This window comes from Sciurus vulgaris (genome assembly GCF_902686455.1).
Source record: "Sciurus vulgaris genome assembly, chromosome: 11".
Taxonomy (NCBI): Eukaryota; Metazoa; Chordata; class Mammalia; order Rodentia; family Sciuridae; genus Sciurus; species Sciurus vulgaris.
The window spans coordinates 66,333,211-66,359,155 of NC_136472.1; the positions used below are offsets into that span (position 1 = coordinate 66,333,211).

Sequence of the window (25,945 nt, forward strand, 5' to 3'; positions counted from 1 at the left end):
CCTGTGGCCCTGCACCCAGGTGTTGAGCCCAAATCTGAGCCTTAAGTGACAAGAAAACTTCCCAACAGCACTGGTTTAGTTGGGACCCAGGTATCACTACTTCTGTTGCCCGATGGCCAAAGAAAGCTCAGAATTTTTCAGCATTCTCCTGCTCTGGAGGGCTGGAGAAAGGGAACAACCCAGTCAGCAGATTCTCCTAGCACTGGGATCCACACAAGTCTGATTGTCATGGATACAGAATTTCCCAGGCAGACTTCCTGGGCTTTGGTTTGTCTAAAGTCATCTGACTGGAGCTTGATTATTGAGCAGGGGGCAATTTGGGGGCTACTGGAGCTCTTTCAACATTAGGGCACTGAGTCTCCAAATGACTGGTGGTAGCACCCAAATCCTTGTTCCACCAGTTTCTGAGTGATTAAGGTTAATGCTTTGGGGAGGCATAGTCCTGTTCTTCCCATTGTAAACCGGGGCAAATAAAAGAAGCTATCTATTATGGTTATGAGTATTAAATGAGGTAATGTATGTAAAGTGATTAGTTCTGTGTCTAGCACATAATAAGCACAAAAATCCCTCTTATAATTTTTATTATTTCCCATCTCGGCTGCTTTTCTAAAATGCAATGATTGTGAGAACGATTCTGAGTCTTTGGTGTGAGGAAGGGAGTCGCTAGATGGTCCGAACCATAATTTCCTCACGAGAGGGCTCCGGAGGCAAGCAGACTCACCTATCAATCCTGCGAACCCCTTTTCCCAGGGCTTTGAGTATTGCCTTTCTCCAGAGTTCCATGCAGAGGTACAGATGATCCCTGCTCTCTCCTACTCAACGGAAACCAAATTAGCAAATTCATAGGCACCCCTCAAGAAATTCAGGAGACAGCCAGGGCGGGTTCCCAGAGTCGGAAATCCCTGCTAATCCAGCAGCTTTTTCCTGAAGGCGCCTCATCCCAGTACCTGAGATCTACCACACCGCCCTTCCCATGGCATTCGGGAGCGGGAGGCAGGTGGCGGAGATCCGGGATCTGAGATCCGGGATCCGGCTCGCCGGCTCCCCAGCCGCACCACAGAAGGCAGCGCGGGCTAGAGCCGCAGGGGCGTTGGGGAGGCGGTGCGGGCGGGTTGGGGGCAGACGGGCAGGGAGTGGGCGGGGCCTCCGTGGCGTCGGGCGGGGCGGGGGTGGGTCCTCGGGACTGGAGTTGCCCCCTCCCCCGACCGGTCCGCAGCCCCGCCCCAGCCCCTCCCTCCGGCCTGTGCGGCTGGTCCGGCGGCGGCGCCGGCGCGGGGACAGGAGGAGGCGCGGGACTTGGGGCGGCGCCGCGGGCAGGGCCGGGCGGACGGGCGCTGGCAGCGGGGGCAGCGCCGCGGGCCCCTCCGAGTGGCTGCAGTCCGGGCCTTGCCCTCTCATCCTGCTCGAACACCGTGAGTGCGACGGGCGGGCCCCAGGGGTGCGCTGGTTATCCCTATGTGCCTGGGTGTGGGTCCAGGTCTGAGCGGCTGTGTGTCTGTCCGAGCGTCTGTGGGTGGGGGCGCAGATGCTTTTCAAAAGCTGTTCCTGCCTCTGTCCACGTGAGGCGTGTCCATGACCATGAGAGCAACGAGGGGATTCTTCGTGCTGTGACTGCTCACGTGAGGTCCATGTTTGCGGGGCGGGAGGGGGGCGGGGGAGGCGGGTTAGCGCGGGTGGATGGGTGATGGTGCCTTTTAGGAGCGAGGGGTTTGGGAGCTTGTGTGTGTTGGCGGAGGGTGGTGAATGCTGCGGCCGAGGGTGGTGGAGGGTGGGTGGGGTTGCTGAGTGGGACTCTGGAATCTTACGGGTTAGCTTGTCCCAAGGTTTCCTTTCTCCCTGGTGCAGGCAACTCCACCCCTTGTCCCCCAGTCTATCCTCTTTGGGCACCCAGAGGCCCACCACACAGGATGGAGGACATCCTTTCCTCCTCTGGCACTGCTGTCTGGACAGGAAGCTTAGCAAGGAGGCTGTTACTTGTAGGAAAGGACCACTCTGACTCCTTTGCAGCCTGGGCTCCGACTGGAGAACCCTAGGCCCCTCCCTGGTTCTGACCTCCTCCTGACTGGACTTGGCTTAAAATTCTGGACTGCAAACCTGCAGGGACAGATGGTTGCAGGTTGGAAGGGCAGGCTGCACCCCAGGGAGATCAGTCAGGCTAAAGGCAGGCCCTGGGCATGTTTCTGATGTGGGGGTCTGATGTGAACCCCAAACATCCAGGATTGACCCCACCAGGAAAATACATCTGGAATGAAGAACAGGTACAGAGGTCTTCACAGGTCTCTCCATGCCAGTCTGTCCCTCTCACAAGTGCCCATTCATTCCCCAATCAGGGCTGTGGTTTGCTGCAGAATTGGAATCAGAGCTGCAGGCCTGACAGGTGCCCTGCCTATCTTGGCTTGGATACCTCCAGTGACAGAGCACTTACTACCTTCTGCTGTGGGAAAATTTCCTTATCTTAAGTGGAGCTCTCTCCTAGAACTTCATTCACTTGTCTTGTTATTGCCTTAGATTTTTGCCTTTTCTGTTGAAACAGAACTGCAGAGATTTAAACATGGCTCTCCTGTCACCAACATATATTGAATATCTTCTATGTGCCAGGTACTGCCTCAGCCACCTAGGGGACAATGACATTCTTGCTGAGAAAAGAACTTGAGGAAAAGAGGACCATAGTTGAAATAGTACAGCCTACCTTCAGAAAAACAGAAAAGCTGTATGGTTGGTGTAGAGGGTGCTGAGAGGGAACATCATGGATGACTTAAACTCAGTAAACATTTATTTTGGAAGCAGGAAGCAACTGTGACCACCCTCTAACACACCTAACCTTATGGGGGAAACTAATAGTCAAATAATCAAGTTAATATAAGATGAGATTTCATCATGTACATGTATTAAAATCTGTAGGGACCTTTGGCTTGAAAGAGAGCCTTAGGAATCTCAGATTTTGAGAACAAAAAGACCACCGCCCTCCCAATTTATAAGTGGATGGGAAAGAACTTAACCAGTCTTATCTTGTGTTAGTAGAATAAGTGACAGTGAGGACTAAATCCTAAATGTGACTTTTTAAACCTAGACACATTTTAGAGCATCAAGGATATAGTCATAGCTTATATCTGAAAGGTGAAAGAGAAGTCAGAATTGAGATCACTAGAGTTCTGGCCGATGTGACTAGGTGAATGTTGGTACTTTCTATGGAAATGAGAAACAGCAAGAAGAGTATGTTAGGGGAAAATGAATTGGACTAGTGCCTCTGTGCATTTTCCTGTTAGAGATGTCCAAGATGCAGTTGAGTCTTGCTCTCTTGCCCAACTAATCTGTGTTTGTTAATTTTTTGTTTCTCTTCCTTTACTCACTGGTTTTCCAATGTACCTATCAATCTCCTACTTGTCCCTCAAGACCCAGTCCAACTATCCCTTCCTCTGGAATCCTTTTTTATTCTCTACCAAGTTAAATTATTTTCTGCCATAGAAGTTTGACAATGTCAGTGTCATGGTACTTATCACATTATAGTTATGATATATGTCTATTTCCCACAGTAGTCTAAACACTTGTGAAAGATAGGGAGCACATTTGATTCAACTTTGTTCCTCCAATTCCCGGTGAAGGTTTTGGCCCAGAGAAGTTTGATTGGATTGGTTCATACCACTACTAAGGGAGTAGTGGTGAGATTGATAGTGTGAGTTTCATCACTTTCCTTTTCTACCAGTCTTTATTGAAAGGGTTCCTTGGATTTGAGAACTTTACCTCATCCAAGGTTTCTTTTGTTCCAGAGAAAGCCCAAAAGCTGTATCCTGCAGTCATTTGTTATTTTGCTCAGGTCTCAAATGATCAAATACACATGGAGGATAGAAAGTAGGTGTGAGTCATTTTAGCAAGTGAGCCTAGCTGACTTCTTGAATACACTTTTCAACCGTGCCTTGGTCATCTCCACCCATGACTGTGTAAGTCATGTATAAGTGAAAATTTTGTGAGGTTGCAGAAGGAAGTAGTGGGAAAATTAGATGCTGTTTGGGGATTTGGAGAAGCTGAAGAGCCTAGAAACATTTTTTGTAGATGTCAAGTATCTAGTAGAGACAGCACTAGATGTCTTCATTTGTTCAAAATCAACTTCTTCCTTTACTCTTTATCTGATTTCCTCTTCTCCAGCTCCCAGAAACTATACTCTTTGAGGTTAATGACTGCTTCTTTTGGACTTAAAATCATGGGGTCTCCCTGTGGTATTTCACAGTGAAGATCACTCCCTTAGTTGTGAAGTTCTTTTCTCCTTTGGCCTTCATATGTCTCTTTTCTGCTTTTCCTGCCCCCTCTGACTGTACCTTCTCAATCTTCTTTGCAGCCTTTGCTTCCTGGGCCTATGTCTTAAATATTGGCATTCCTTGGATTCATTGTATTGAACACTGAACTCATCACCATCTCATGCAAATTAGTCTTCTTCCAGTTTCTAAGCTAGAAAACTAGGAATCATTTAAGTTCCTTCTTCTCCCTTGATTGTCATGTAAAACCAACCAGTTGCTAGGCACAGTGGCACACATCTGTAATTCCAGCTACTTGGTATGCTGAGGCAGGAGGATTGCAAGTTCAAGGACAGCCTGGGCAACTTAGTGAGACACTGTCTCAAACTAAAAAGGGCTGGGGGATGTAGCTCAGTTTTAAAGCGTCCCTGGTTTCAATCCTCACTATAGTGGCCATAGCAATAACAACAACAACAAAAAAAATTACCAAGTTAGGTAGATTCCTCCTTATGAAATCCATTTTAACTGACTCTTTCCTGCTACCCTAATCAAGACAGCCTTTTAACCTTCCACTCTTAACCCTCTAAGCCTCTTTTCCCCATAGCAGTAAAAAATATACTTCAGTGACTCTATGCTTAAACTTCCTTTCCCTCAACCACCACCAAACTTTCCTTGGCTCTTTGGATAAAGTCTAAATACATCAGCAGGGGAGGATAAAGTCTAAACTCCTTAATAGGGCCAGCAAAACATTGTGTGATGTAGATCCTACTTACCTCTGCCTCTCATTTCTTAGCCCTCTCCTGTGACTGTGTTTGATGCACTCTCCTGAGGCAGAAGGTACCATGTTCTCTGTAACTTACTCATTTTGTAGTTCTCAGCTAAAATGTCACTTTCTTTAAAACTCCCTTGACCTCCAACCTCTGGACCTACTCCTGCTCCAGATCTGTTAGGTGATTTTTTGTATGTGTGTTCCCAGAACAATCTGTTTTCCCTTATGGTCCTCATCATATTGCATTGCAGTGATTGTGGAATCCATGAAGCTGAGTTGTGACAATATAACTTGTATCCCCAAAAGAGGTATCGAGTAAATGCTGAATGAGGGAATGAGATGCCTTTAGAACTGAGCCATAAAGGATGGGTGGGATTAAGGATGTAGGGGTGGCACAAGGCAGCTCAAGGAAGGAGGGTAAAATCCAGCCCTGAGTCTAAGACCCTCTAAGTATCTATTATGATAAATTGTCCACTTGAACCACTGCCTGTGGAGACTGATTTCTAGAGCACAGATGGGAGAGGTGGGTCTAGGAGCCCAGAAGAGGAAGGGAATCTTAGATTCACTCTGGGATGTGGCCTCATCAGCTGTACACCCAGTAAAGTCTGGGTGGGGAACTGAAGCAGGAAGGGGAAGGGAGGGAGGAGCTGTTGGTCCTTGGATGTAGCCCAATCCCCGCCCCTGTGTGACAGTCTGGGAGAGCCCCTGGGGATTGGAGAGAGGCGGAGTCTGACATTCAGCTGCCCCAGCAGGGCTCTGCAAGACCACTCCTACTCTTCCTCCCTTCTCTTGACTGGAGCTTCAGTTTGCTTCTAGCAGCTTCCTTTTCATTCTGCCAACCCTCACTCTGCCTTCCCTTTTGCTATGTGGTCCTGGTATTAAGTCTCCAGATTCCAAACCTGTCACATCTGGAGAGAAACTCAGGACCCCCAGTTCTCATGTCAGGAGAGGATTTTCCCAACCTTCCCATGCCCACTCTCACACAAACATAAAGCAAGTACAGCTCAGCCCTTCTCTTCCTCCTACACCTGAAGAGAGCTCTGAACTGTCCCCTTGCATACATGCATGCATTCATTCATTCATTCATTCATTCATTCATTCATTTATTGTCTTTAGAGAGACTCATGGTACATCTAATTGGGGGACAGCATTGGTGACCTGGTCCTAGTTACTGCCTGTTTTGAAATAGTGTGGCTATTTTTTTGTCTTCCTTCATGGCCAGATTTCTGACATGAATTGCCTACGTCTGCTATGTTAACTTCGTCTCCCATGCATTCTTTAGTCACTCTGTCCTGGCTCCTGTCCCTACCACTTGCCACATCCAAATCTGGTAAACACTTTTCAGTCCGTCTTACTACATACACCCCCTGCGCACACACACACACACACACACTGTTTTTTTTTTTTTTTTTTTTTTAATGGTCCTGGGAATTCAACCCAGGGATGCTCTACCACACCCTTTCCAGCCTTTTTCACTTTTTGAGACAGGGGCTTTCTAAGTTGCCCAGGCTGGCCTTAAACATGAGGTCCTCCTATCTCTGCCTCTCGAGTAGCTGATTACAGACATGCCTCACTGTGCCCAGCAACCCCATCATTTTCTTGAGGCTGTCTCCCTGGGTCTCTTTGGTTCTACATTCTCTTGATTCTCTTCCCACCCTACTAGGTTCACCTCAGTTCCCTTTGCTGGCTCTGCTCCTTTAGGTGCAGCCCTTTTCTTATCATTCTTCACTATATATCCCAAGATGATCTCATCCATTCTCATTGCTTTAAGTGCCATTGATATGCCAGTGATTCCAAATCAATAACCAGCCCAGACTTCTCTCTTAAACTCCTGTGTTCTGTTCCTTACTTGACAACTTTACCTGAACATCACAGAGACACCTTAAACAGCATGCCTAGAACAAAATGCCCCCAGACAACTTCTCAACTTTTTTGAGAGGGTGGGTAAGAGAGGTACCAAGGATTGAACTCAGGAGCACTCGACCACCAAGCCACATCCCCAACCCAATTTTGTATTTTATTTAGAGACAGGGTCTCACTGAGTTGCTTAGCACCTCGCTTTTGCTGAGGCTGGCTCTGAACTCAAGATCCTCTTGCTTCAGCTTCCCAAATTGCTGGGATTACGGGTGGCCGCCACTGTGCCCAGCTTCTTCTCAGCTTTTACTATCTGTTAATGGCCCACCATTTGCTCAAGTAAGAAATCTGGAAGTCATTATTGATTTTCCTTTTTCCTTCATATGTCCAATTCATCATGATTTCCTTTTGATTCTGCTTCATGACTGTTTCTCCTAAGAGTTCACTTTTCTGCCTGTAGCTCCGCTAATACCCAACATCATCTAACCTAAAGACTGGGGTGGCTTCCTAAATGGTCTCCCTGATTCCACCCTTGCTTCTCTCCTTCTTCAGTTCTAACAGTTACCAGAATAACTTTCTAATTTATTTTTATATGCTTATAAAGTATATCATCCCTTTCTCTACCTTAGGATAAAATCATATTCTTAACCTAGCCTACAAATCCTTTATAATCTCATCTCTGCCAATTTCTCAAATTCACCCCTTAACCACATGGTCCACGAGCCTTCTGCCTAAGAACCTTCATATGCTTTTTCTTTAGCCTAGAATGATTTTCTCCCTGACTCCTTGTTGTTACCCTTCCTCAACCTTACCAGTTTTCTCTCATCTTCAGTTTTCCTTAAGTTCCCTGCTTGGAGAGCCCTTCCCTGATTATCCACTTAGAAGTGTTCTTTTTCATTGTATCCTCTTAGTCTTTATAGTACTCCCCTGACACTGATGTGACACTGTCATGTAATTTTGTATTTACTTGTTACTTTGTTACTTGCTTTTTTTTTTCCCCCTTAGTACTGGTCATGGAACTTGCCCGTCTCATGTTAGGCAAGCACTCTACCACTGAGCTATACCCACGGTCCTTTTTTTTTTTTATTTCAAGACAGGGTCTCACTGAGTTGCTCATGCTGGCCTCAAACTTGTGATCCTCCTGCCTCAGCCTCCAGAGTAGCTGGAATTCTGGGCATGCACCACCATACCCAGTTTGGAAAGCCTCTTGGAGGAGGGTTTGGGGGAGGCAGAAGAGATGAAGAGTGGATGTGTCAGTGAAGAGGGTCATCCCTGTGTCATGCACCTGTGTGTATTATTTCATATTATAAAAACAGCCACCAGATTGGGGTTGTAGCTCAGTGGTAGAGCACTTGCCTCTCATGTGTGAGGCACTGGGTTTGATTCACCACATATAAATAAATAAATAAAAATAAAACAACCATTTGAGGTAGGGAATTATTATTCGCCTGATTGCATATTAGGAACTGAAGCTTAGAGAAGGCTTGTTTAAGGTCACACAGTTGATAAGCAAGAGACTGAGCCAGGTTAACCCAAGTCTGCTGTGAGACAGATCACCTGCTCAGGGCTCACTCATCACACCCACTTTACCCTGTTCCTTCTAGTCACTGCCCTATCCTGCTCCTGTTAGGGAAGATAGGGGTGCATTTCTCTGCAGGGGATTTGAGTGGTGGGGATCAGATGGAAAGAGGGAGTGCTGGCCTCCCTGCTGCTGACCATCTCTCTGTGCACAGGCTGGTGTAAGTGGCAGGAGCCATCTGTGGTCACCATGGCAAAGAGGGAGGACAGCCCTGGCCCAGAAGTGCAGCCAATGGACAAGCAATTCCTGGTGTGCAGCATCTGCCTGGATCGATACCGGTGCCCCAAAGTTCTGCCTTGCCTGCATACCTTCTGTGAGAGGTGAGGGGGTTGTATACTGGGGATGGAGGAGGACCTTGCAGGCACCGCAAGTGGGAAATGGTATGTACAAATCTATATTAGGTGAGGAAAACATTCACTCATGTGAGGGAAGCAGGTGATCCCCAACCTGTTTGCAAGAACCTGTGAGTTCTAGAATCTGCTAACTAGGCCAGGGTTCCTTCCCAAAAAGGTTTTTCTCTGCCCCTTCTCAGATCCCAAGGCAACTTTTGATACCACAGAGATATCAGACAGTGCTGAGTCTCTTAATCAGCTCTGGCACTGTAGATTTCGTGACTAGTAGGAGGATAATTGAAGCTAGGCTATCCTTCCCTGCCCCATCCTCATTGTCATGCTCAGGCATTGATTGAAAGGCAATTCCTCCCAGCCTCTAGTCTTCTAACCATCATTCATTCATTGAATATTTATTTATTGAGCAACTACTACATAATCATACTCTGTCCCTGGCGTTGAATATGTGATGATGAGCAAAAACAGATAAGATCTTTACTCTTAAGTAGCCTATATTATAGTAGATGGGCATAGTGGCACATACCTGTAATTCCAACAACTTGGGAGGCTTAAATAGGAGGATCACAAGTTTGAGGCCAGCCTGAGCAACTTTGTGAGACCCTGTCTCAAAATACAAAATAAAAAGACCTGGGATGTAATTCAGTGTACAGCATTCCATCCCCAGTACTGCAAACAAAACAGAACAAGCCCCCCAAAACAAAGACCATATTATAGTGAAGAAGATAGTAACCAAATAATCATATAGTCAGATTATGGATAAATGTAATATTGCACCCTTAGTTAGTGCTACAGATAAAGTGCTAAGCCATGATAACTTGGAAGGTAGGATCTGTTCAGTTTAGAGAATCAGGGAAGCTTCCCTAGGTGCGATGCTGAGGATGAACAGGAATTAACTAGGTAAAGGAAGTTGGAAGAGCATTCTGGGCAGGCAGGAGAACATGAAAGAAGCAGCTCCCCAGTTCTGCTAGAGCAGATCAAGTGTGATTGAGAATGCCTGGGACAAAGCTGGAGAAGGAACTGGAGGCCAGACCACGTGTGCTTGATCTGTCTGTTAGGGAATTTGTGCCTGCCCATGAAAACCACATAAAGCCTTTGCAGGATTTTATGCTTGGTCACATCTGTATTTTGACCATATTCTCTTTTTGACCCTTGCCCCTTATGACTTTTTCTTGGATGTGCTGGTCCTTGGGTCCTTCTCACCTTCACCTCCATCCAAGCCTTCCCTCTGCGTCCTGTCTCCACTGAAACATGGCTTTGTCCAAGGCATTGCTTCCTTCCAGATCTGTTCTTTTCAGATTCTAGCTTCACTGCTTTCTCCCCTCATCAATAGGAAGTGACCTCATCCTTACTGCTCACAAGTTCTTCTGTCAACTTGGGGACTTTACTAACCACTTATGCTTCTTAGTTTGTCCTTGTTTCTTCCCTGTTCCACCTCAGTATACTTCTACCAACAGTGGTCTCAATCTGGTCATGACCTGGAATAATACCAATTTTGTGGTCATAAACTTCAATATTCTAGGGTTGGGGGTGTAGCTCAGTGGTAGAGTGCTTGCTTAGCATGTGTGAGGCACTGAGTTCATTCCTCAGCACTGCATATGAATAAATAAAATAAAGGTATTGCATCCATCTACAAATAAAATATTAAAAAAAAAACAACAAGTGTTCTACTTGTGGCTCTTGTGGCTCTCATTACCCCTCTGTCACTATGCCATCTTTGACTCCCTATGAAATTTAGCCCCGCTCAACTGCTCCCTTCTCTCCCAGTCACTGACTCTACCCTGACCTTCTTTTCTTTCCTGCCCATCCTGTATCCTATGGATGATCATCTGACTAGCCCCTACACAGTTCCCTCATAACTTGGGCATTTGCTAAACTCATGATTGCTCAGTGCTGGATCAGAACTGTAATTGGACATCTCTGCACTTTCTCCTGTGCCCAGATCACTGTGTACTCCTGAAGAAAACAGGTGCCTATGAAATTATAATAACAATAGCTACAATGTATTGATTGCTGTTTGCCCGGGACTTTCTAAAGGATTTGCATGTATTGATTTACTTAATCTTCACAACGGATCCTTTATTACCCCCATTTTAGAGAGGAGGGAACTAAGATTCAGGGTCATTAAGTAAGAAATATGGCCAAGGCTACACAGCATGTAAATAGCTGAGATCTGAATCCAGGTTTGACTGCAGAACCTTCATTCTTAACTACAACTCACTCATTTATCCTTTGGACCCTGCTCTCAAAGAGCTTATACTCTAGTGGTTAGTGATGGATAGTAAGCAAGTGAATAGACAAAAAGAGTTGCAGCTTCTGCTAAGTGTTTTGTAGTAAACAAACTATAAGTGAGGGTGACTGGGCTGGAGACAATTCTGTATGGTCACCAGGGATAGCTGTAAGGAGGTTACATTTGACCTGAGTCCTGACAACCAGAACAGATAGACGTGTAGATTATTGTAGGCAACAGAAAATCTGGGCAGAAACCTTAGGGAAGAAGTAATCAGGGCATGTTCAGAGACCAGAAAAGAAGCTAGTATGTATGACTGAGTGAGGAGGAAATGAGGAAGAGGTGAAATCAGTCATGGCAGTTCATAGGGGCACTTGTAGGTTTTAGGAGAGTGTTTGGATTTTATCCTAAGTGTGAGGGAAAGTATTGGATATTTTCTCTCTCTCTCTCTCTCTCTCTCTCTCTCTCTCTCTCTTCCAAAATGATGTGATCTAAGTGAGTTTTTTTTCCCGCCATGGGTAGTAGTGCATGCCTGTGATCCTAGCAACTTGGAGGGGGCTAAGGCAGTAGGCTCAATCAAGGCCCGCCTGGACAACTTAGTGAGACCCTGTCTCAAAAAATTTTAGCTCTTTCTGCCATCTTTTCATGCTGCCATAAAGGTGTGCATGAATGTTCCAACTGATGTTCTCAAGAGCATCAACAATGCCAAAAAGAGAGGCAAACACCAGGTCCTTATTAGGCTCTGCTCCAAAGTCATCATCCAGTTTCTAACTGTGGTGATGAAGCATGGTTACATTGGCGAATTTGAAATCATTGATGATCACAGAGCTGGGAAAATTGTTGTCAACCTCACAGGCCGGTTAAACAAGTGTGGAGTGATCAGCCCCAGATTTGATGTGCAGCTCAAAGACCTAGAAAAATGGCAGAATAATCTGCTCCTGTCCTGTCAGTTTGGTTTCATTGTATTGACAACCTCAAATGGCATCATGGACCATGAAGAAGCAAGACAAAAACACACAGGAGGAAAAAACCTGGGATTCTTTTTCTAGGGATGTAAAACATACATACAATGAAGTGCCTCAATGGATTCTGCTTCTAAAAAAAAATAAAAAACAAAAATTTTTAAAAAGTGTTTTTTAATTCCTAGTACCAATAAATAAATAAATAAATAAATAAATAAATAAATAGATTGTTTTTTTAAATTAATAATTTAATTTTAAAAAATAAATTTTTTTAAAGTTTACTTTGGTTATATGGAGAATGGAGTATAGAAGAGTGGAAACAAGAGACTAGTTAGGAAACTTGGTTATTGTAAGCCAGTTACACTCAACAGATAGGAAGGAGGAATTGATAAGTTAGAAGGTATTTTGCAGGAGTAATGCTAGAATAAGTGAACTGGGAAAAGAACTGCGGGGACCAGAGAGATTTCAGAGTTGATGCGGTGGCAGTTGATAAGATGTGGTTGGTGGTAGGAGCATGAGTAGACAGCTGGGGTGAAGTGGAAGAAAAGATTATTGGGGCGATCATTGGGGGAATTAAGACATCAAGAAATCACTGTGGTGACAGGTCATTTTGTGGTGATCAGAGCCACTGACAACGATGGCAGAATGTGAGGGAATTGGGATGTAATAAAAGAGAGTGAGTCAGGGAAAAGACTTCAGCAATGGGGGAGCGACCATTAGGTCAGTGGAGACAGTGACAAAGAGGGGTGGTACAGAGGCATGAGCTTCAAAAGAGCTGAAGAAAAATAGAATGTTCCAGTTGGGAAGAGCGGGGGCTCCACCCCACCTCTAGCCCTGTGGAATGTGGAATATGAGACAAAAACCACCCTCTACTTGAGAGGACTTCAGGGAAAAGTAGGTCACAGTTAAATAAACTAATATTTGTGAAGCACTTAAAATTGTGCCCGACACATAGTATGTGTTAAATTTTATTTCATTAGGGGTAAAGGTATAGGGAACATTAAGAGAAGAGATTAAGAATATGGAGAGTTTGTGTGATGCAGGTCTTCCCTCCACAAATTTGAGGTCTTCAAAGACAGCTGCTTACAATCCTGATGTCTGTTTCTAGGAAGTGTCATGCACCCCCGCCTTCCCTGTGGCAGTGACTAATCCCAGTCACCACAGCCTCTGACTCCTCCCTCTTTCCTCTCTCCTGCTCTCACTGCTGCTGATCTTGCCTGAGGCAAGTTAGGCATCCTCTCTGGGACTTTGCCCCTGTGCTCCTCTAAATCCACCTCTTTTTTCCCCCTTCCTTTCATCAGAGGAGTCCCTTTCAGGACAACCCAAGCCATTCTCCCTATCCCAAAGTCTTTGTACTGTTGGTTTGCTAATTCCTTCCATCTCTCCCTCTCTACTGGGCCCTTCTTAAATTATAAACATGCTCAAAACTCCCAGTATAAACATAGAAAAACTCTCTGTCTTCTTGTCCCCCTCCAGTGCCATCCAATCCCTCAACCCCATTCCCATTCAATTGCCTGACTCCCCCTTTACAACTTTTATCAGTTAAGCTTTTCTTCCCTCCTTTTACTCTTTCTTTCTCTCTTGGAGAAAACTACTCAGATTTGCCAAATTCAGTGGGCATTTTCCAGTCCTCACCCTTTCTGATCCCTCAGCTGCATTCCACCCTGGTTAGTATTAATTCCCTTTTGTACTCATCTTGCTGCCCTGGCACTGTTGTACCTCTGGCCTCTCTGTTCTCCTTGTTCAGTATATGCTGAATGCTCTGTCCCTCTTATCACTGTCCCTTCTTGACTGATTTCATCATCTTCCTTGGATATAGAGGCCATCTAAATGTTGATGGCAGCCCCATTTCTATTTCTAACCTGTCTTCTCCCCCAACTGTCTACTGGAACTCTACCTGAATATTCTGCTGTTTCAGTAAGCCAAACAGGAAAAAGCCAAACTTTCTATAAGTTACTCTGTTTCTCTTCCTCCGGAATGTCACTACTATCCATTCAGGTACCTAAGTGAGGAAGCCAGGAACCAACCAACATTCATCTCACTCCCCATACCAATCAAACAACACTTTTCACTTGTTAAATACTTCTCAAATTTGTTCCCTTTTCATAGTCTGTGTTGCCACTGCCTAAATCCAGGCTCCCTAATCTCTTTCCTAGACTCCTGTAAGAGTATGCTACTTAAGCACATGCTTTGTTTTGCATTTAAATCCAGGTTCCAGAGCTCACCAGCTTTGTTACTTTGGACTACTTGCCCTTTCTGAGCCTGTTAACATAAAGTGAAGTATAGCTTCCTGATGTACATGTACTCATTAATAAATGCTAACTAGATGATGTCTCCTTCCCTTCAAATTTACCCTCTACACAGGTTGGTGCCAAGGAGCTTGATAAAATGCAAACCTCTCTGTCCTGTGTTCTTATAGCTCCCTCTTGCTACTGGGATTAACGTCAAGCTCCTTGAGTTCTCTTACCATTCCTCAGTTTGAACTTTGTCTCCAATCAGTTCAAGCTGTTTCTAGATCCCCACAGACTATGCTGATTCTTGATTTCTTCTGTATCTGGACCACCCTTCCTCCTATCCCTATATCTTTCTCCGTTTTGGCTAATAATTATTTATCCATGAAGATTTTAGTTACATTACCTCCTCTAAAGCCTTTCCTGGCCACCTTCTCCACTTGCCTGAGCCAGATAATAACTGCATCTACTGTGTTCCTTATATTAATGATAAATAATACTACTAGTCTGCCTTATGTAGCACTTTGGTAAGTCAGGCATTTTACATTTAATCCTCTTTAAATGTAAGCAAGTCCTTTACATTTACTCCTCTAACAGACCCTGTGAAGTCTGCACTGTCTCCTTCCTACAAAGGAAGAGTCCTTGGCTCATAAAAGTTAAGTAAATTGTCAGGGGTCACACAGTACAGTCATTGACCTAGGAGTTGAACCCAGGCAGCCTAGCTCCAGGACTCATGCCCTTAATCATTACACTGTTTACATCTTTAAATTCTGTATTTCTGTGATTTTTTTTTTCCCTCTGAAGTCTATAACTATTTTAAGGGCAAGCATTGTGCTTTAGCTTTTTATCTGCAGAACTTGGCTCAAATTAGGCAAGAATGGGAAGCCAGTAAATGTTTAATGAGTTAGAGGAGGGTGGGGAGGCTAGTTGTACATTTTCTTGAGGTTTTATAAACACCTGTGAAAGGTAAAACTGTGTTTGTGCATACTGTGAGGAATGCAGCTATGTCTGCTATTCTGAGAGCACCCAGGGATATATTTCAATTCAGTCATGAGAGGCCTTTATACCTGCTGGCAGGAAAGTATAATGTGTCAGTCAGAGAGGTTTTCAAAATGAAGTGTATAATGGAACACCTGTAAGGAGAGGGGTCCACACCTATGGGGGGGGAAGAAGCAGATGCTGCCCCACCCCCTTCCTTTAACTGCCCCTTCTCATTGGCCAGATGTCTCCAGAACTACATCCCTGCCCAGAGCCTGACGCTGTCCTGCCCGGTGTGTCGGCAGACGTCCATCCTCCCTGAGCAGGGTGTCTCAGCACTGCAGAACAACTTCTTCATCAGCAGCCTCATGGAGGCGATGCAGCAAGCGCCCGATGGGGCCCACGACCCTGAGGACCCCCACCCCCTCAGTGCTGTGGCTGGCCGCCCTCTCTCCTGCCCCAACCATGAAGGCAAGGTGGGCCCAAGCGAGGCCCAGTGAGGCCAGGACTTGGGGTGGGGAGGAGGAGGAGAGGCAATGGCGGGGAGCCGAGTGACTGTGGGTGAGAGGTGTTTCTCTAGATGAGTGGTCCAGGTAGGGGTGCACTTGGAAGGTGAGGGGCAGATGGGAAGGGGAGAGGGCAAAAGAGTGGTAGTGTTTGGCTGTTGCCTCACCAGAGTCCTTGTACCGCCAGACGATGGAGTTTTACTGTGAGGCCTGTGAGACAGCCATGTGTGGAGAGTGCCGCGCAGGGGAGCATCGGGAGCATGGCACCGTGCTGCTGCGGGACGTGGTGGAGCAGCACAAGGCGGCCCTGCAGCGCCAGCTCGAGGCTGTGCGTGGCCGGTAGGCACTGGGTGGGGACCAGGGCTGGTGAGGCTGTGGCAGTGGTGTCTCAGTAGTGGGGCAGGTGTCCTGTGGAGGGGAGAGAAAGGGTTCAGCAGAAATAAACATCTCAAGAAGGTCTCAGTGGAGGATCTTCCAGAGGGTAGCAGCTGGGGGCTCCAGGGAAAATGATGGTTTGTTTTATGAGATGTTACCATTCTCCAGCTTGCCACAGCTGTCTGCAGCTATCGCCTTAGTGGGGGGCATCAGCCAGCAGTTGCAAGAGCGCAAGGCAGAAGCCCTGGCCCAGATCAGTGCAGCCTTCGAGGACCTGGAGCAAGCGCTACAGCAGCGCAAGCAGGCTCTGGTCAGCGACTTGGAGACTATTTGTGGGGCCAAGCAGAAGGTGTGTCTGCTTACCCTTCCCAATCATTGTCTACTATGAGATGTCTTCTTGCCTCCATTGCCCTCCCCCTCCTCATCTTCCACAGCAGCACTTCCCTTTACCCAGCCTCTATTTTCTGTGTCCTAACATGGCCTCATAGATGCTGCAGGCATCTCCCTTGTCCACATACATCTCTATATTTCTTTCATGCCATGGTACTACAAGTTCATCAGTAGTCGCAGAGACTCCCTTGGTGCCAGTCTGCACACCCACTCCTTCCCTCTCGCCTCCTCAGGTGTTGCAAAGCCAGTTAGACACACTGCGCCAGGGTCAGGAGCACATCGGCAGTAGTTGCAGCTTCGCGGGCAGGCACTGCGTCTGGGCTCTGCCCTGAGGTGTTACTGGTGCGCAAGCACATGCGAGAGAGGCTGGCGGCACTGGCAGCTCAGGCTTTCCCGGAACGGCCACATGAGAATGCACAGCTGGAACTGGTCCTCGAGGTTGATGGGCTGCGAAGATCGGTGCTTAATCTGGGCGCACTGCTCACTACCAGTGCCACTGCACATGAGACAGTGGCCACAGGCGAGGGCCTGCGCCAGGCACTAGTGGGCCAACCCGCCTCGCTCACTGTCACTACCAAAGACAAAGATGGGCGGCTGGTGCGCACAGGCAGTGCTGAGCTGCGCGCGGAGATCACAGGTCCCGACGGCACACGCATTCCTGTGCCTGTGGTGGACCACAAGAACGGCACTTATGAGCTAGTGTACACGGCACGCACTGAAGGCGAGTTGCTCCTTTCAGTGCTGCTCTACGGACAGCCAGTGCGCGGCAGCCCCTTCCGTGTGCGTGCCCTGCGTCCTGGGGACCTGCCACCCTCCCCTGACGATGTGAAGCGCCGTGTCAAGTCCCCTGGTGGTCCAGGCAGCCATGTGCGCCAGAAGGCGGTGCGTAGGCCCAGCTCCATGTACAGCACAGGTGGCAAACGGAAGGAGAACCCAATCGAGGACGAACTCGTCTTCCGTGTTGGTACAGATGGCTGAGGGTGGAGCCAGATGGGGGCGGGCTCAGGTAGGGGGTGGGGCAAGGAGGAGAGGGGGCCCAAAATGATATCCTTTTCCCTCTCATCCCTCCTCCAGGCAGTCGTGGAAGAGAGAAGGGTGAATTCACTAATTTACAAGGCGTGTCTGCAGCTAGCAGTGGTCGCATTGTGGTAGCAGACAGCAACAACCAATGTATCCAGGTAAGTGCCTTTACTGCTCTCCCCCTCACCGAAAAGGGTTCTCAAACTACAGCCTCTTGAAAAAATAGAGTGTACAGGTTACATTCTGAAAGGTGAAACCCTGCAGATAGTACCATTCACCTGTCCCCAAAGGCCACTACAGCAACCAGAACCTTCAGTCAGGCACCAGAGTTTCCTGTGTCTACAGCCTGTACCTCCCTGGCCATGCTCAGGTTCCATCAGCTCCTGGACCTCAAGGATCTGGTCATTCCTCCTTCCCCTCTACCTTATGAGCTGCCAACTGGCAGGCTTACCTTCTCCCTTTTGTCCTAGTGGTCAGGATGCAGCCTGCTCTCTCATGCTCTTTTCCAACATATCAGCCTGGCTCCAGGGGGAATGCTGTCTGTCTGGAATCTCTTCAGTCATTTGGTTGGCTAACAGTTAAATGCAGGACTGGGGTCACTTGAACAAAGAGGATACTTTGCAGTGGCTAGAAGGTGTAGTGCAACCTCACAGGTGGTCCTGCTTCTGCCTCACACAGCTGACTAAGGCATCTGCCACATTGATGGTCATGGTCTCTGATGCATTGTGAGTCTTTTTTTAAAACCAGGAAACATGTCTTTTTTTTCCTTTACTCCTGTAGTATGTCCAGAGCCCAGGACAGGGGCAGTAATGGAATTAACAGTTAAAAGCTCAGCCTCTGAAACCAGAAACCTGGGCTTGAATCCCAGCTCTGCCATTACTAACAAGTCATGTGGCCTCTTTGAACTATAGTTTAACTCATGTATAAAATTAGGAAAAGCACTCCTCTCATGGTTGCTGACAGTATTGTGATGTAATGTACTGTACCTGACACCTAGTGAACCTTCTAATATTAGCTGTAGTAAAAATATCATTGTCCAGGTGAAGGCTGTAATAAAGGCAAGGATGTAGGAAAGTGCTGGAGGGGATTGTTCAGAGAATTGGAAGGATCCCAACAGGGTTGCAAGTAGATTACCATTAGGAACTAGGGGTAGCTGAGGTCAGAGTGTAAATGGTTTTGGAGATGATGATTTGGATTTTTGATTTTATACCGCAGGGAATTATTTCTAACTACCATGTGCTTCAGTTATTAGAAACATGTTATTGGGTAGCAAAATTTTTTCCTGAAGATCCTTACCTCACAACAGCTATACATTTAAATTTCCTGACCCTCCCAGAGTACTTTTGTCATGGAACCAACTCTGCTAAAGTCATTTACCTCAATGGCCCCTGCTTTCCACTTAGGAGGCTAACGGTACCAGGAACTCTTCTGTGGCCAAATTTATCAGTTCTCATCAACCCTCTTTTATTCCTGCCCTGTTCCTAAGGGCAGAGGAACAAAAAAGTCCATTGCAGCACAGGGAGGCATTTGGGCTAAGCCTGGATGGTGAGGTGGGGCTTGGGGTGGGAGCACAGGTTCTGGGTCTCTACTTGGGTACACCTTCCACCTTCCAATTTCTTTGATCACCTTAGACCAGGGATACTTCCTGGCACAAAAGTTGAAATTTGGGACACACCTTTCCTGTTATGTAAACACATGGTGCTCACGTGATCACATGCACAGAAAAATGGGCACTGCTTTGTCCTCCCTAGTGAGGAGGTATGCCTGTCCATTGTTTAAGGGTGCAGAATTGAGAGCACAGGCCTCAAACATCTACTACTCCTATTGCAGTCTTCCTTTGACTTCTACTCCCACTTCTAGCCCAGTGTCATATCTCAGATGCCAAAGCTGAGATTTTGCTTCTCTTACTCTAGGGTTCTCAAAGCTGGTATGGACTGGAATCCAGATGGGATGTGAGGCCCCTGTTTGTTCATAAGGATTGGGATCCTTGTGAACTTCTCCTCTTTTGGTCCTTCTGTGGTGTAGGGTGAGGCAAAGCCCATCATTAAGTGGAACCACACTGACGAAGCAGAAAAAGCTCTGTGATTCTGAATGAATAAAAATCTTTGTGATTTTGAATTAGGAATTTAATTTGTATATATTATGTCATTGTCTTAATCCAAAAATTTAATCAAGTCTTCATGAAAATATCTTTCTTCCCTTCAGTCAGAATGTTGATCAGTTTCTTCTCTGATCTCCCTTAACCTTTTGCTATAGCAAGTTTTCATACTTTGCTAGAAGCATTATTTGTTCTATTGTCATTGTAGTTTTTCTTTATTTTTGTTTTATTGTTTGTTTCTCTCACTTAGATTACTCAAGTCAGGGATGTACTTACTAGTACCATGGCATAGGAGAGATATTAAGGATCAAACTAGGACACCAGCAGATTCTAGAGGTATTAGGGAAGCAAATATGATGAGCTATCAGATATTGAGGAAGAAGGAGGGATCAAGAATAGCAGGACTAGGCCTGGGGAGATAGCTCAGCTGGTAGAGTGCTTGCCTTGCAAGCATAAGGCCCTGAGTTCGATCCTCAGTACCGCAAAAAAGAAAAAAAGAAGAATAGCAGGACTAGCTGGGTGAAGTGGAGCATGCCTTGTAATCCCCACGCTCGGGAGTCTGAGGCAGGAGGATAGTAAGTTTGAGGCCATCTTCAGCAACTTTAAGAGACCCTCAACAACTTAATGAGACCCTATCTCAAAAAAACAAAAAGGGCTGGGAATATGGCTCAGTGGTAAAATGCCCTGATTTCAATATCCAGTACCAAAAAGAAAGAAGAATGACAGTACTTGGTAGACTGGGTGGATGGTTGTCGTTCAGGAGCAGGCCCAGGTATGTGTTGATGGGTTCACTTTCTCACATTGTTAAGTTTGTGGTGGCTGTACAGCATCCAGGTGGAAATATCCAGTTTAGGCCCGAGATTTAGCTGGGGGCTTCATTTGTTTGTTGAGTGTCCATTGTACACTGAAAGCTATACCAGTGCTGAAAATGCAGCAGCAAGCAAAACAAAGGCAGTCCCTTTCCTGTGCAGGGCTTGTATCCTTAGAAAGGGATGCAGATGTTTAACAGTTAATTAATCACAAAGTGACTGCTGGTCTGAAGAGCACTGAAAAGCATGTTATGGGGCCCTAACTTTACTGTATATATTGATTTGAGGAGGGTAGGGACTGGTCATTAATGTTCTCTGAAGAAGTGACCTGGCAATTCTGAGAATCTAAAGATGAGTGGAAGTCGTCCAAGTGTAATAGGTGAGAAGAACGTAGCCTTACAAAGCCTCACCAGTGTTAAGCCTGAAACTGAGTTTTACAGACTAGAGGAGGCGGATGCACCATCTCACTGCTGGCCTGATGGTACTTTTTAGTCCCCCTCACTTCTGGTCTTTATCTTGTGCTACCTCCCTTCTCATGCTGACAAGGGCTGTCCTGATACAGAGGAACAGTGCAGAACCCATGTGCTGTGCTAGCTGGCCAGATGAGGGCTTGCTAGAAGATCTGCATCAGGAGGAGGAGATGTCTGTTGGTGGCACCAGTTAAAACAGCCCTAGAGATCTTAAGATGTGGGACTGGGGCTGAGTCAGGGAGCCCAGGCTACCAAGGAGGGAGCAGATCTGGATCAAAGAGCAAGGCAAAGCTAGAAGCTGGGTTCTCCAAGGTAGCTCCTGGCTCTGATTCATCTTGTATCCACACAGCCTGTAACAAAGCAGAATGTAGGAGAATTATGCAGTGAGTAATGTTTTGGCTGTGAAGGAGAAGCCGGAAGGCTTAGTTTAAGAGGGAAGGAGGATTAAAGGAGGTGCTTCTAGTATGGAGAGATCTAAACATGCTGGGCAGCTTAGGTGGAGGAGGTAGAAGAGGGGAAGTTGTAAGGTTCATCCTTTCCAGGAGCAAAGTAACCTTGTCAGCCCCATAGCCTGAATGGACTAATCCTTGTACACTTTGTCCTCCTTCACCTACCCCTTTCCAGTCTGCTGTGAAGTCCTGTTGAGTCTTCCTCCTATCTATCTACTTCCCTTCAGCCTATTTCCTTGATCCAAGCTATCATCATTTCTCACTTGGACTCCCATAGCAGCCTCTGACTGGTTCACTAGCTTCCAGCCTGACTTCTCCCTGTAACCAGAGTGCTCTTTTATAAAAGTAAATTTGATCTTTTCACTTCCATACCCAGATATTTTCAATGATTCCTCATTACAACCAGGACAAAATATAACTCCTCTTGGTCAGCAGAAGTGCTCCCCTCAATCAGCGACACAGCAAGTGCCCTTGAGCAGTGCCCATGCTCAGCTGTGCTTTCACACACTGTTAACTCCAGTTCCTCCCTTTTTGGCTGATTTTGGTTCATCATTTGGCACCTTATTGGGCTATTAGCTCCAATATTCCCCTTCTCTTGGTGCCTTTCCTCACCATTCCTCCCAACCCCTTTCCTCTCACAATCCCCTTCACACCTTTGCTGCATGTTCCCTGAGGTCTGCTGTCACATTTGATTCCTCTTTAGCCCTGGCGTGGTGTCACTGAGTGCTTGTGCTTGTTGAATGACTGAATAAATGGGGGCGTTTCCTCCCTCGGGATCCCGCTCTCTTCCCTCTGTGCCTACAGTGTTTCCCCTCCTTCCTGCTCCCTCCCTTGCTCCTCTGCTCTAGGTTTTCTCCAATGAGGGCCAGTTCAAGTTCCGTTTTGGGGTCCGAGGGCGCTCACCTGGGCAGCTGCAGCGCCCCACAGGTGTGGCAGTGGACACCAATGGAGACATTATCGTGGCAGACTAGACAAACCGTTGGTGTCAGCATCTTCTCCCCTGAGGGCAAATTCAAGGTGAGAGGCCCCACACTTGCTGTACTTGGTACCCTTGGTGTCCAGCTCAGCTGACCATGCTCATGCCTCTGCTGGTCAGGGCTAAAGTGGTCCAGTCCCCTGCCTCTTGTTGCTCTCTGGTCTGTCCTCAGCCTGAGGTTCTGGTTTGATGCCAGACCTGGAATGCTTTCCCTATTAGTCAGGATGAAGCCCCTTATGGTTTTTCCTATCTCTAGACCAAGATTGGAGCCGGCCGCCTCATGGGGCCCAAAGGAGTCGCTGTAGACCGGAATGGACATATCATTGTGGTTGACAACAAGTCTTGCTGTGTCTTCACCTTCCAACCAAATGGCAAGCTGGTTGGACGCTTTGGGGGCCGTGGGGCTACTGACCGCCACTTCGCAGGTATGGGAGGACAGCTCTAAGATCTATCCCAATACATCCCAGAAAACTCCCCTGGATACCGTAACTCTAAAGACCCATCCTCCTGTGTTTTGGCCCCTTCACTGTACCCTAATCCCATCATCCTGGAGACGATTTATCCCAGCCTTAGACACTGTGTCATTTTGGGTACTCTTTCCTGTCCCACTCAGTACCTCAGCATAATGCCCTGACAACCACTTTCTATTTCAGGGCCCCATTTTGTGGCTGTGAACAACAAGAATGAGATTGTAGTAACAGACTTCCATAACCATTCAGTGAAGGTCAGTGTCTTCCCTCCCTCCATTACCACTGTCCCAGTGTCCTTTCTTCTTCCATAAGATTCCTTTCTCCCTCATCTCCTTTTTTTCCCTCTTGAAATCATTCATTGAACCAATAAATGTTTATGGCATGGCTACTTTGACCTAGGCACTATGCTAGAAGATGGGGTTACAGTAATGTACAAAGCAAACATGTTCTCTATCTTCTTGGTTTGTCTAGTAAGAAAGAAAAGATGGTAACCAGAAAATTACAATATGATATAATAGATTGTTTAATAAGGAGGTGCAGGGAACTGTGGATGTGCAGAGCAGAAGCATTTGATTCAGGCGAGACTGTTTGGGGAAGACCTAAGGCGGAAGTGAGGATTAACCAGAAGGTAGAGAAGGAAGAGAGTTTGAGGCAAAGGGCACAGGACGGACTAGCAATGGAGGTGGGCACCCTAATAGGGTCTTCAAGAAACCAGATGTATTTCAGAGTGAATGCGGAGTATACTGCTCTAAGGTGCTGGTGAGGCCCATGTGCCCTGTTAAGGGGCTACTCTCTTCCCAAGAGTGCTGAGTGTCCTTGAAAGATTGCAGGTAGGGGCGTTAATGCAATCCTATGTGTCTTTAGAAAGATCGCTGTGGCTCAGGGTAAGAGTAGAGGTGGAAGATTAATCTTGCAGTGATCCAGATAAGAACTTGGTTCATGGATAAAGGAGTGTGACCAGTTCAGATACATATGGTAATATTTGAAAGGATTTGCGATAGAGTTGAGGGTTGTGTTAACTTTTTGTCAAGCAGAGAACATGGTGGAGTTGAGGCATGACCCATGCCAGGTGGGTGGTACCACTCATTGAGAACTTTGACAGCTGCTTTCTAAGAAGATGCTGCTGTAATTTGATATGCTTAGTGGACATCTGCTTGAGACATCCAAAAGGTGATTAGGTTATGTGGATTTGAAAAGAAGATCTGGGCCGTCTGCCGTAGATCTGGGGTTCTCAATCTTGGGGCTTCAGTCCTCATCCTTCTCTATGGACCCGCCCTCTGCATGAGGCCAGGTCTCCTCCCATTCCCTAGCCCCTTCCCCCGCCAGGTATACAGTGCGATTGGAGAGTTCCTCTCAAGTTTGGCTCCCATGGCGAAGGCAATGGGCAGTTCAACGCCCCCACAGGAGTAGCTGTGGGACTCCAATGGGAACATCATCGTGGCTGACTGGGGCAAACAGTCGTATCCAGGTTGAGTCAGGGCCTAGGGATAGCATGAGAGTAAGGTTTCCTGCTATGCCCTTGTGCCCCTCCCCCAAGCAGCCTCTTACCTGTCTGACCTTACCTTTCCCTTCATTCTCCACTCCTTCCCCAGGTATTCGACAGCTCTGGCTCCTTCCTGTCCTATATCAACACATCTGCAGAGCCACTGTATGGCCCACAGGGCTTGGCACTGACCTCGGGATGGCCACGTGGTGGTGGCTGATGCTGGCAACCACTGCTTTAAGGCCTATCGCTACCTCCAGTAGCTGCACAGGGGCCCTGCTGGCTCCTGGAGGGACGGACAAAGGGGTGGATTGGACAAGAGGATCTGGCTGGGAGGTGGGCCAGATCTGGCAGCACTGAATGTGGGCTGTGGGCTTGGGTGTGCCATGCCCTCTCTTTCCTCCCCAAAACCCCATGGTTGCACTTTATTTATTCGGTTCTTGCTTTGGTGACTGGGTGGGCCTGGACTGTGGTCCCAAGGATGTGTGCAGAGCTTCACCTTACCCCTTTACACACCTCCCCTGACCCCTCAGTCTTGCTCTCTGCCCCCCTGACCTGGGGCCCAGAACAGCCTCTTACTCCAGGACAAAAGTCACCTCTGGTTGTCTCCCTACCACCCTTTACACACTGACAGAGACAGCAATACCCCATCCCCCATATTAAATAAAACGTCTTCACCAAGATGTTTTTGCTGGGTTCTTGTGGGGTGGGACTATGAAGAATGGATGTTGGAACCAACTGAACTAAAAGATAGACAAAAAAGGTAGGCAGGGGACCCACCCTTCCCCACAGGCCCTTGTGTTTGAAACTTCAGGAGAGGAAAGCAAGAGAGGGTAATCCCTGGGACCCTGAGCGCTTCCCAAATCTCCATCTCAGCATTTATGGAAACAGGATAGTCTTTTTCCTATCTACTCTGGGTCTGAGAAGAACAGGGGAAGACCATTGCCCAGAACATAGCCAGCAAATCCAGGAGAACAGTTTCAGGGTATGAAAGAAATGCTTGAAGCCCAAGCTGGGCTGGGGACTTGAGGCCTGCCCAGGTGGAAACTGGGGCTGGGGCACTCCATGGCTGTTTTAGAACTCAAGTCCTGAAACCCTAGAGTTTATCCCCTTGCTCTCCATTCCAAGGTTACAGCCCTTTCTCCACAGTAGAAGAAAGATCTTTTCACCCACTCCTGAGCTCTAGTTTGCCAGAATTTGACTGCCAATTCCGGAGATAATTGAGATAAATAGCATTCAGTGACTTAGGAGGTAGAGACTATGATTTTTACTTCTGTTCAAAAGACTAAATCTCAGAGCAACAGGTCATGATGCTGATGAAGTGCAGAGAACAGAATTGAATCTGTAGCTGTGAAACTCCTAACTGGTAAGTTACAGCATCTTACTTATCCTCATGCCTCTGGCACCTAGCTTGACGACTAGCAGAGGGGGCACCCAACAATTTGGGAAGTGATAGATCGGGAAGATGATCATGACAGATCATGGAAAATATTAAGACTTCATCTTATATAGCATAATTTCTGGACTGAGAATAGAGTATCTATCATGGACCTATGGAAGACCATGAAGGCTTTGCAGAAGGTCAAGGGGGCACTACTTAGAGTCATCCATATGAAAATCTTGATTATACTTACTCTGTTCCTCTCTGTCCCCACTGGTTGAGATGTGGGAAGCAGGTGGAGAGACAAATTAGTTCCTTGAAGGTTCTAAGGCAGGCATT

The 25,945-nt window shown here is 46.9% G+C and overlaps 2 protein-coding genes across 2 annotated transcripts; both read left to right on the plus strand.

Moving 5' to 3' along the window:
• The first annotated feature begins 1,214 nt into the window (after positions 1–1,214).
• On the plus strand, positions 1,215–24,908 carry TRIM3 (tripartite motif containing 3). Its single transcript, XM_079103267.1, is given in 20 exon segments — positions 1,215–1,412; positions 8,586–8,751; positions 15,424–15,655; positions 15,873–16,024; positions 16,229–16,409; positions 16,684–16,750; positions 16,753–16,773; positions 16,776–17,414; positions 17,525–17,628; positions 22,145–22,264; positions 22,268–22,279; positions 22,281–22,313; positions 22,529–22,697; positions 22,926–22,996; positions 24,069–24,093; positions 24,096–24,157; positions 24,159–24,194; positions 24,196–24,210; positions 24,335–24,421; positions 24,423–24,908. Coding segments are annotated over 19 exon segments (2,223 nt in total). The 5' UTR covers positions 1,215–1,412; positions 8,586–8,620; the 3' UTR covers positions 24,489–24,908.
• LOC306639572 (small ribosomal subunit protein uS8-like) lies at positions 11,598–12,118 on the plus strand. The gene has a single exon (XM_079103265.1). It carries the CDS (start codon positions 11,674–11,676, stop codon positions 12,055–12,057), a length of 384 nt encoding a protein of 127 aa, XP_078959391.1. The 5' UTR covers positions 11,598–11,673; the 3' UTR covers positions 12,058–12,118.
• Positions 24,909–25,945: the final 1,037 nt, after the last annotated feature.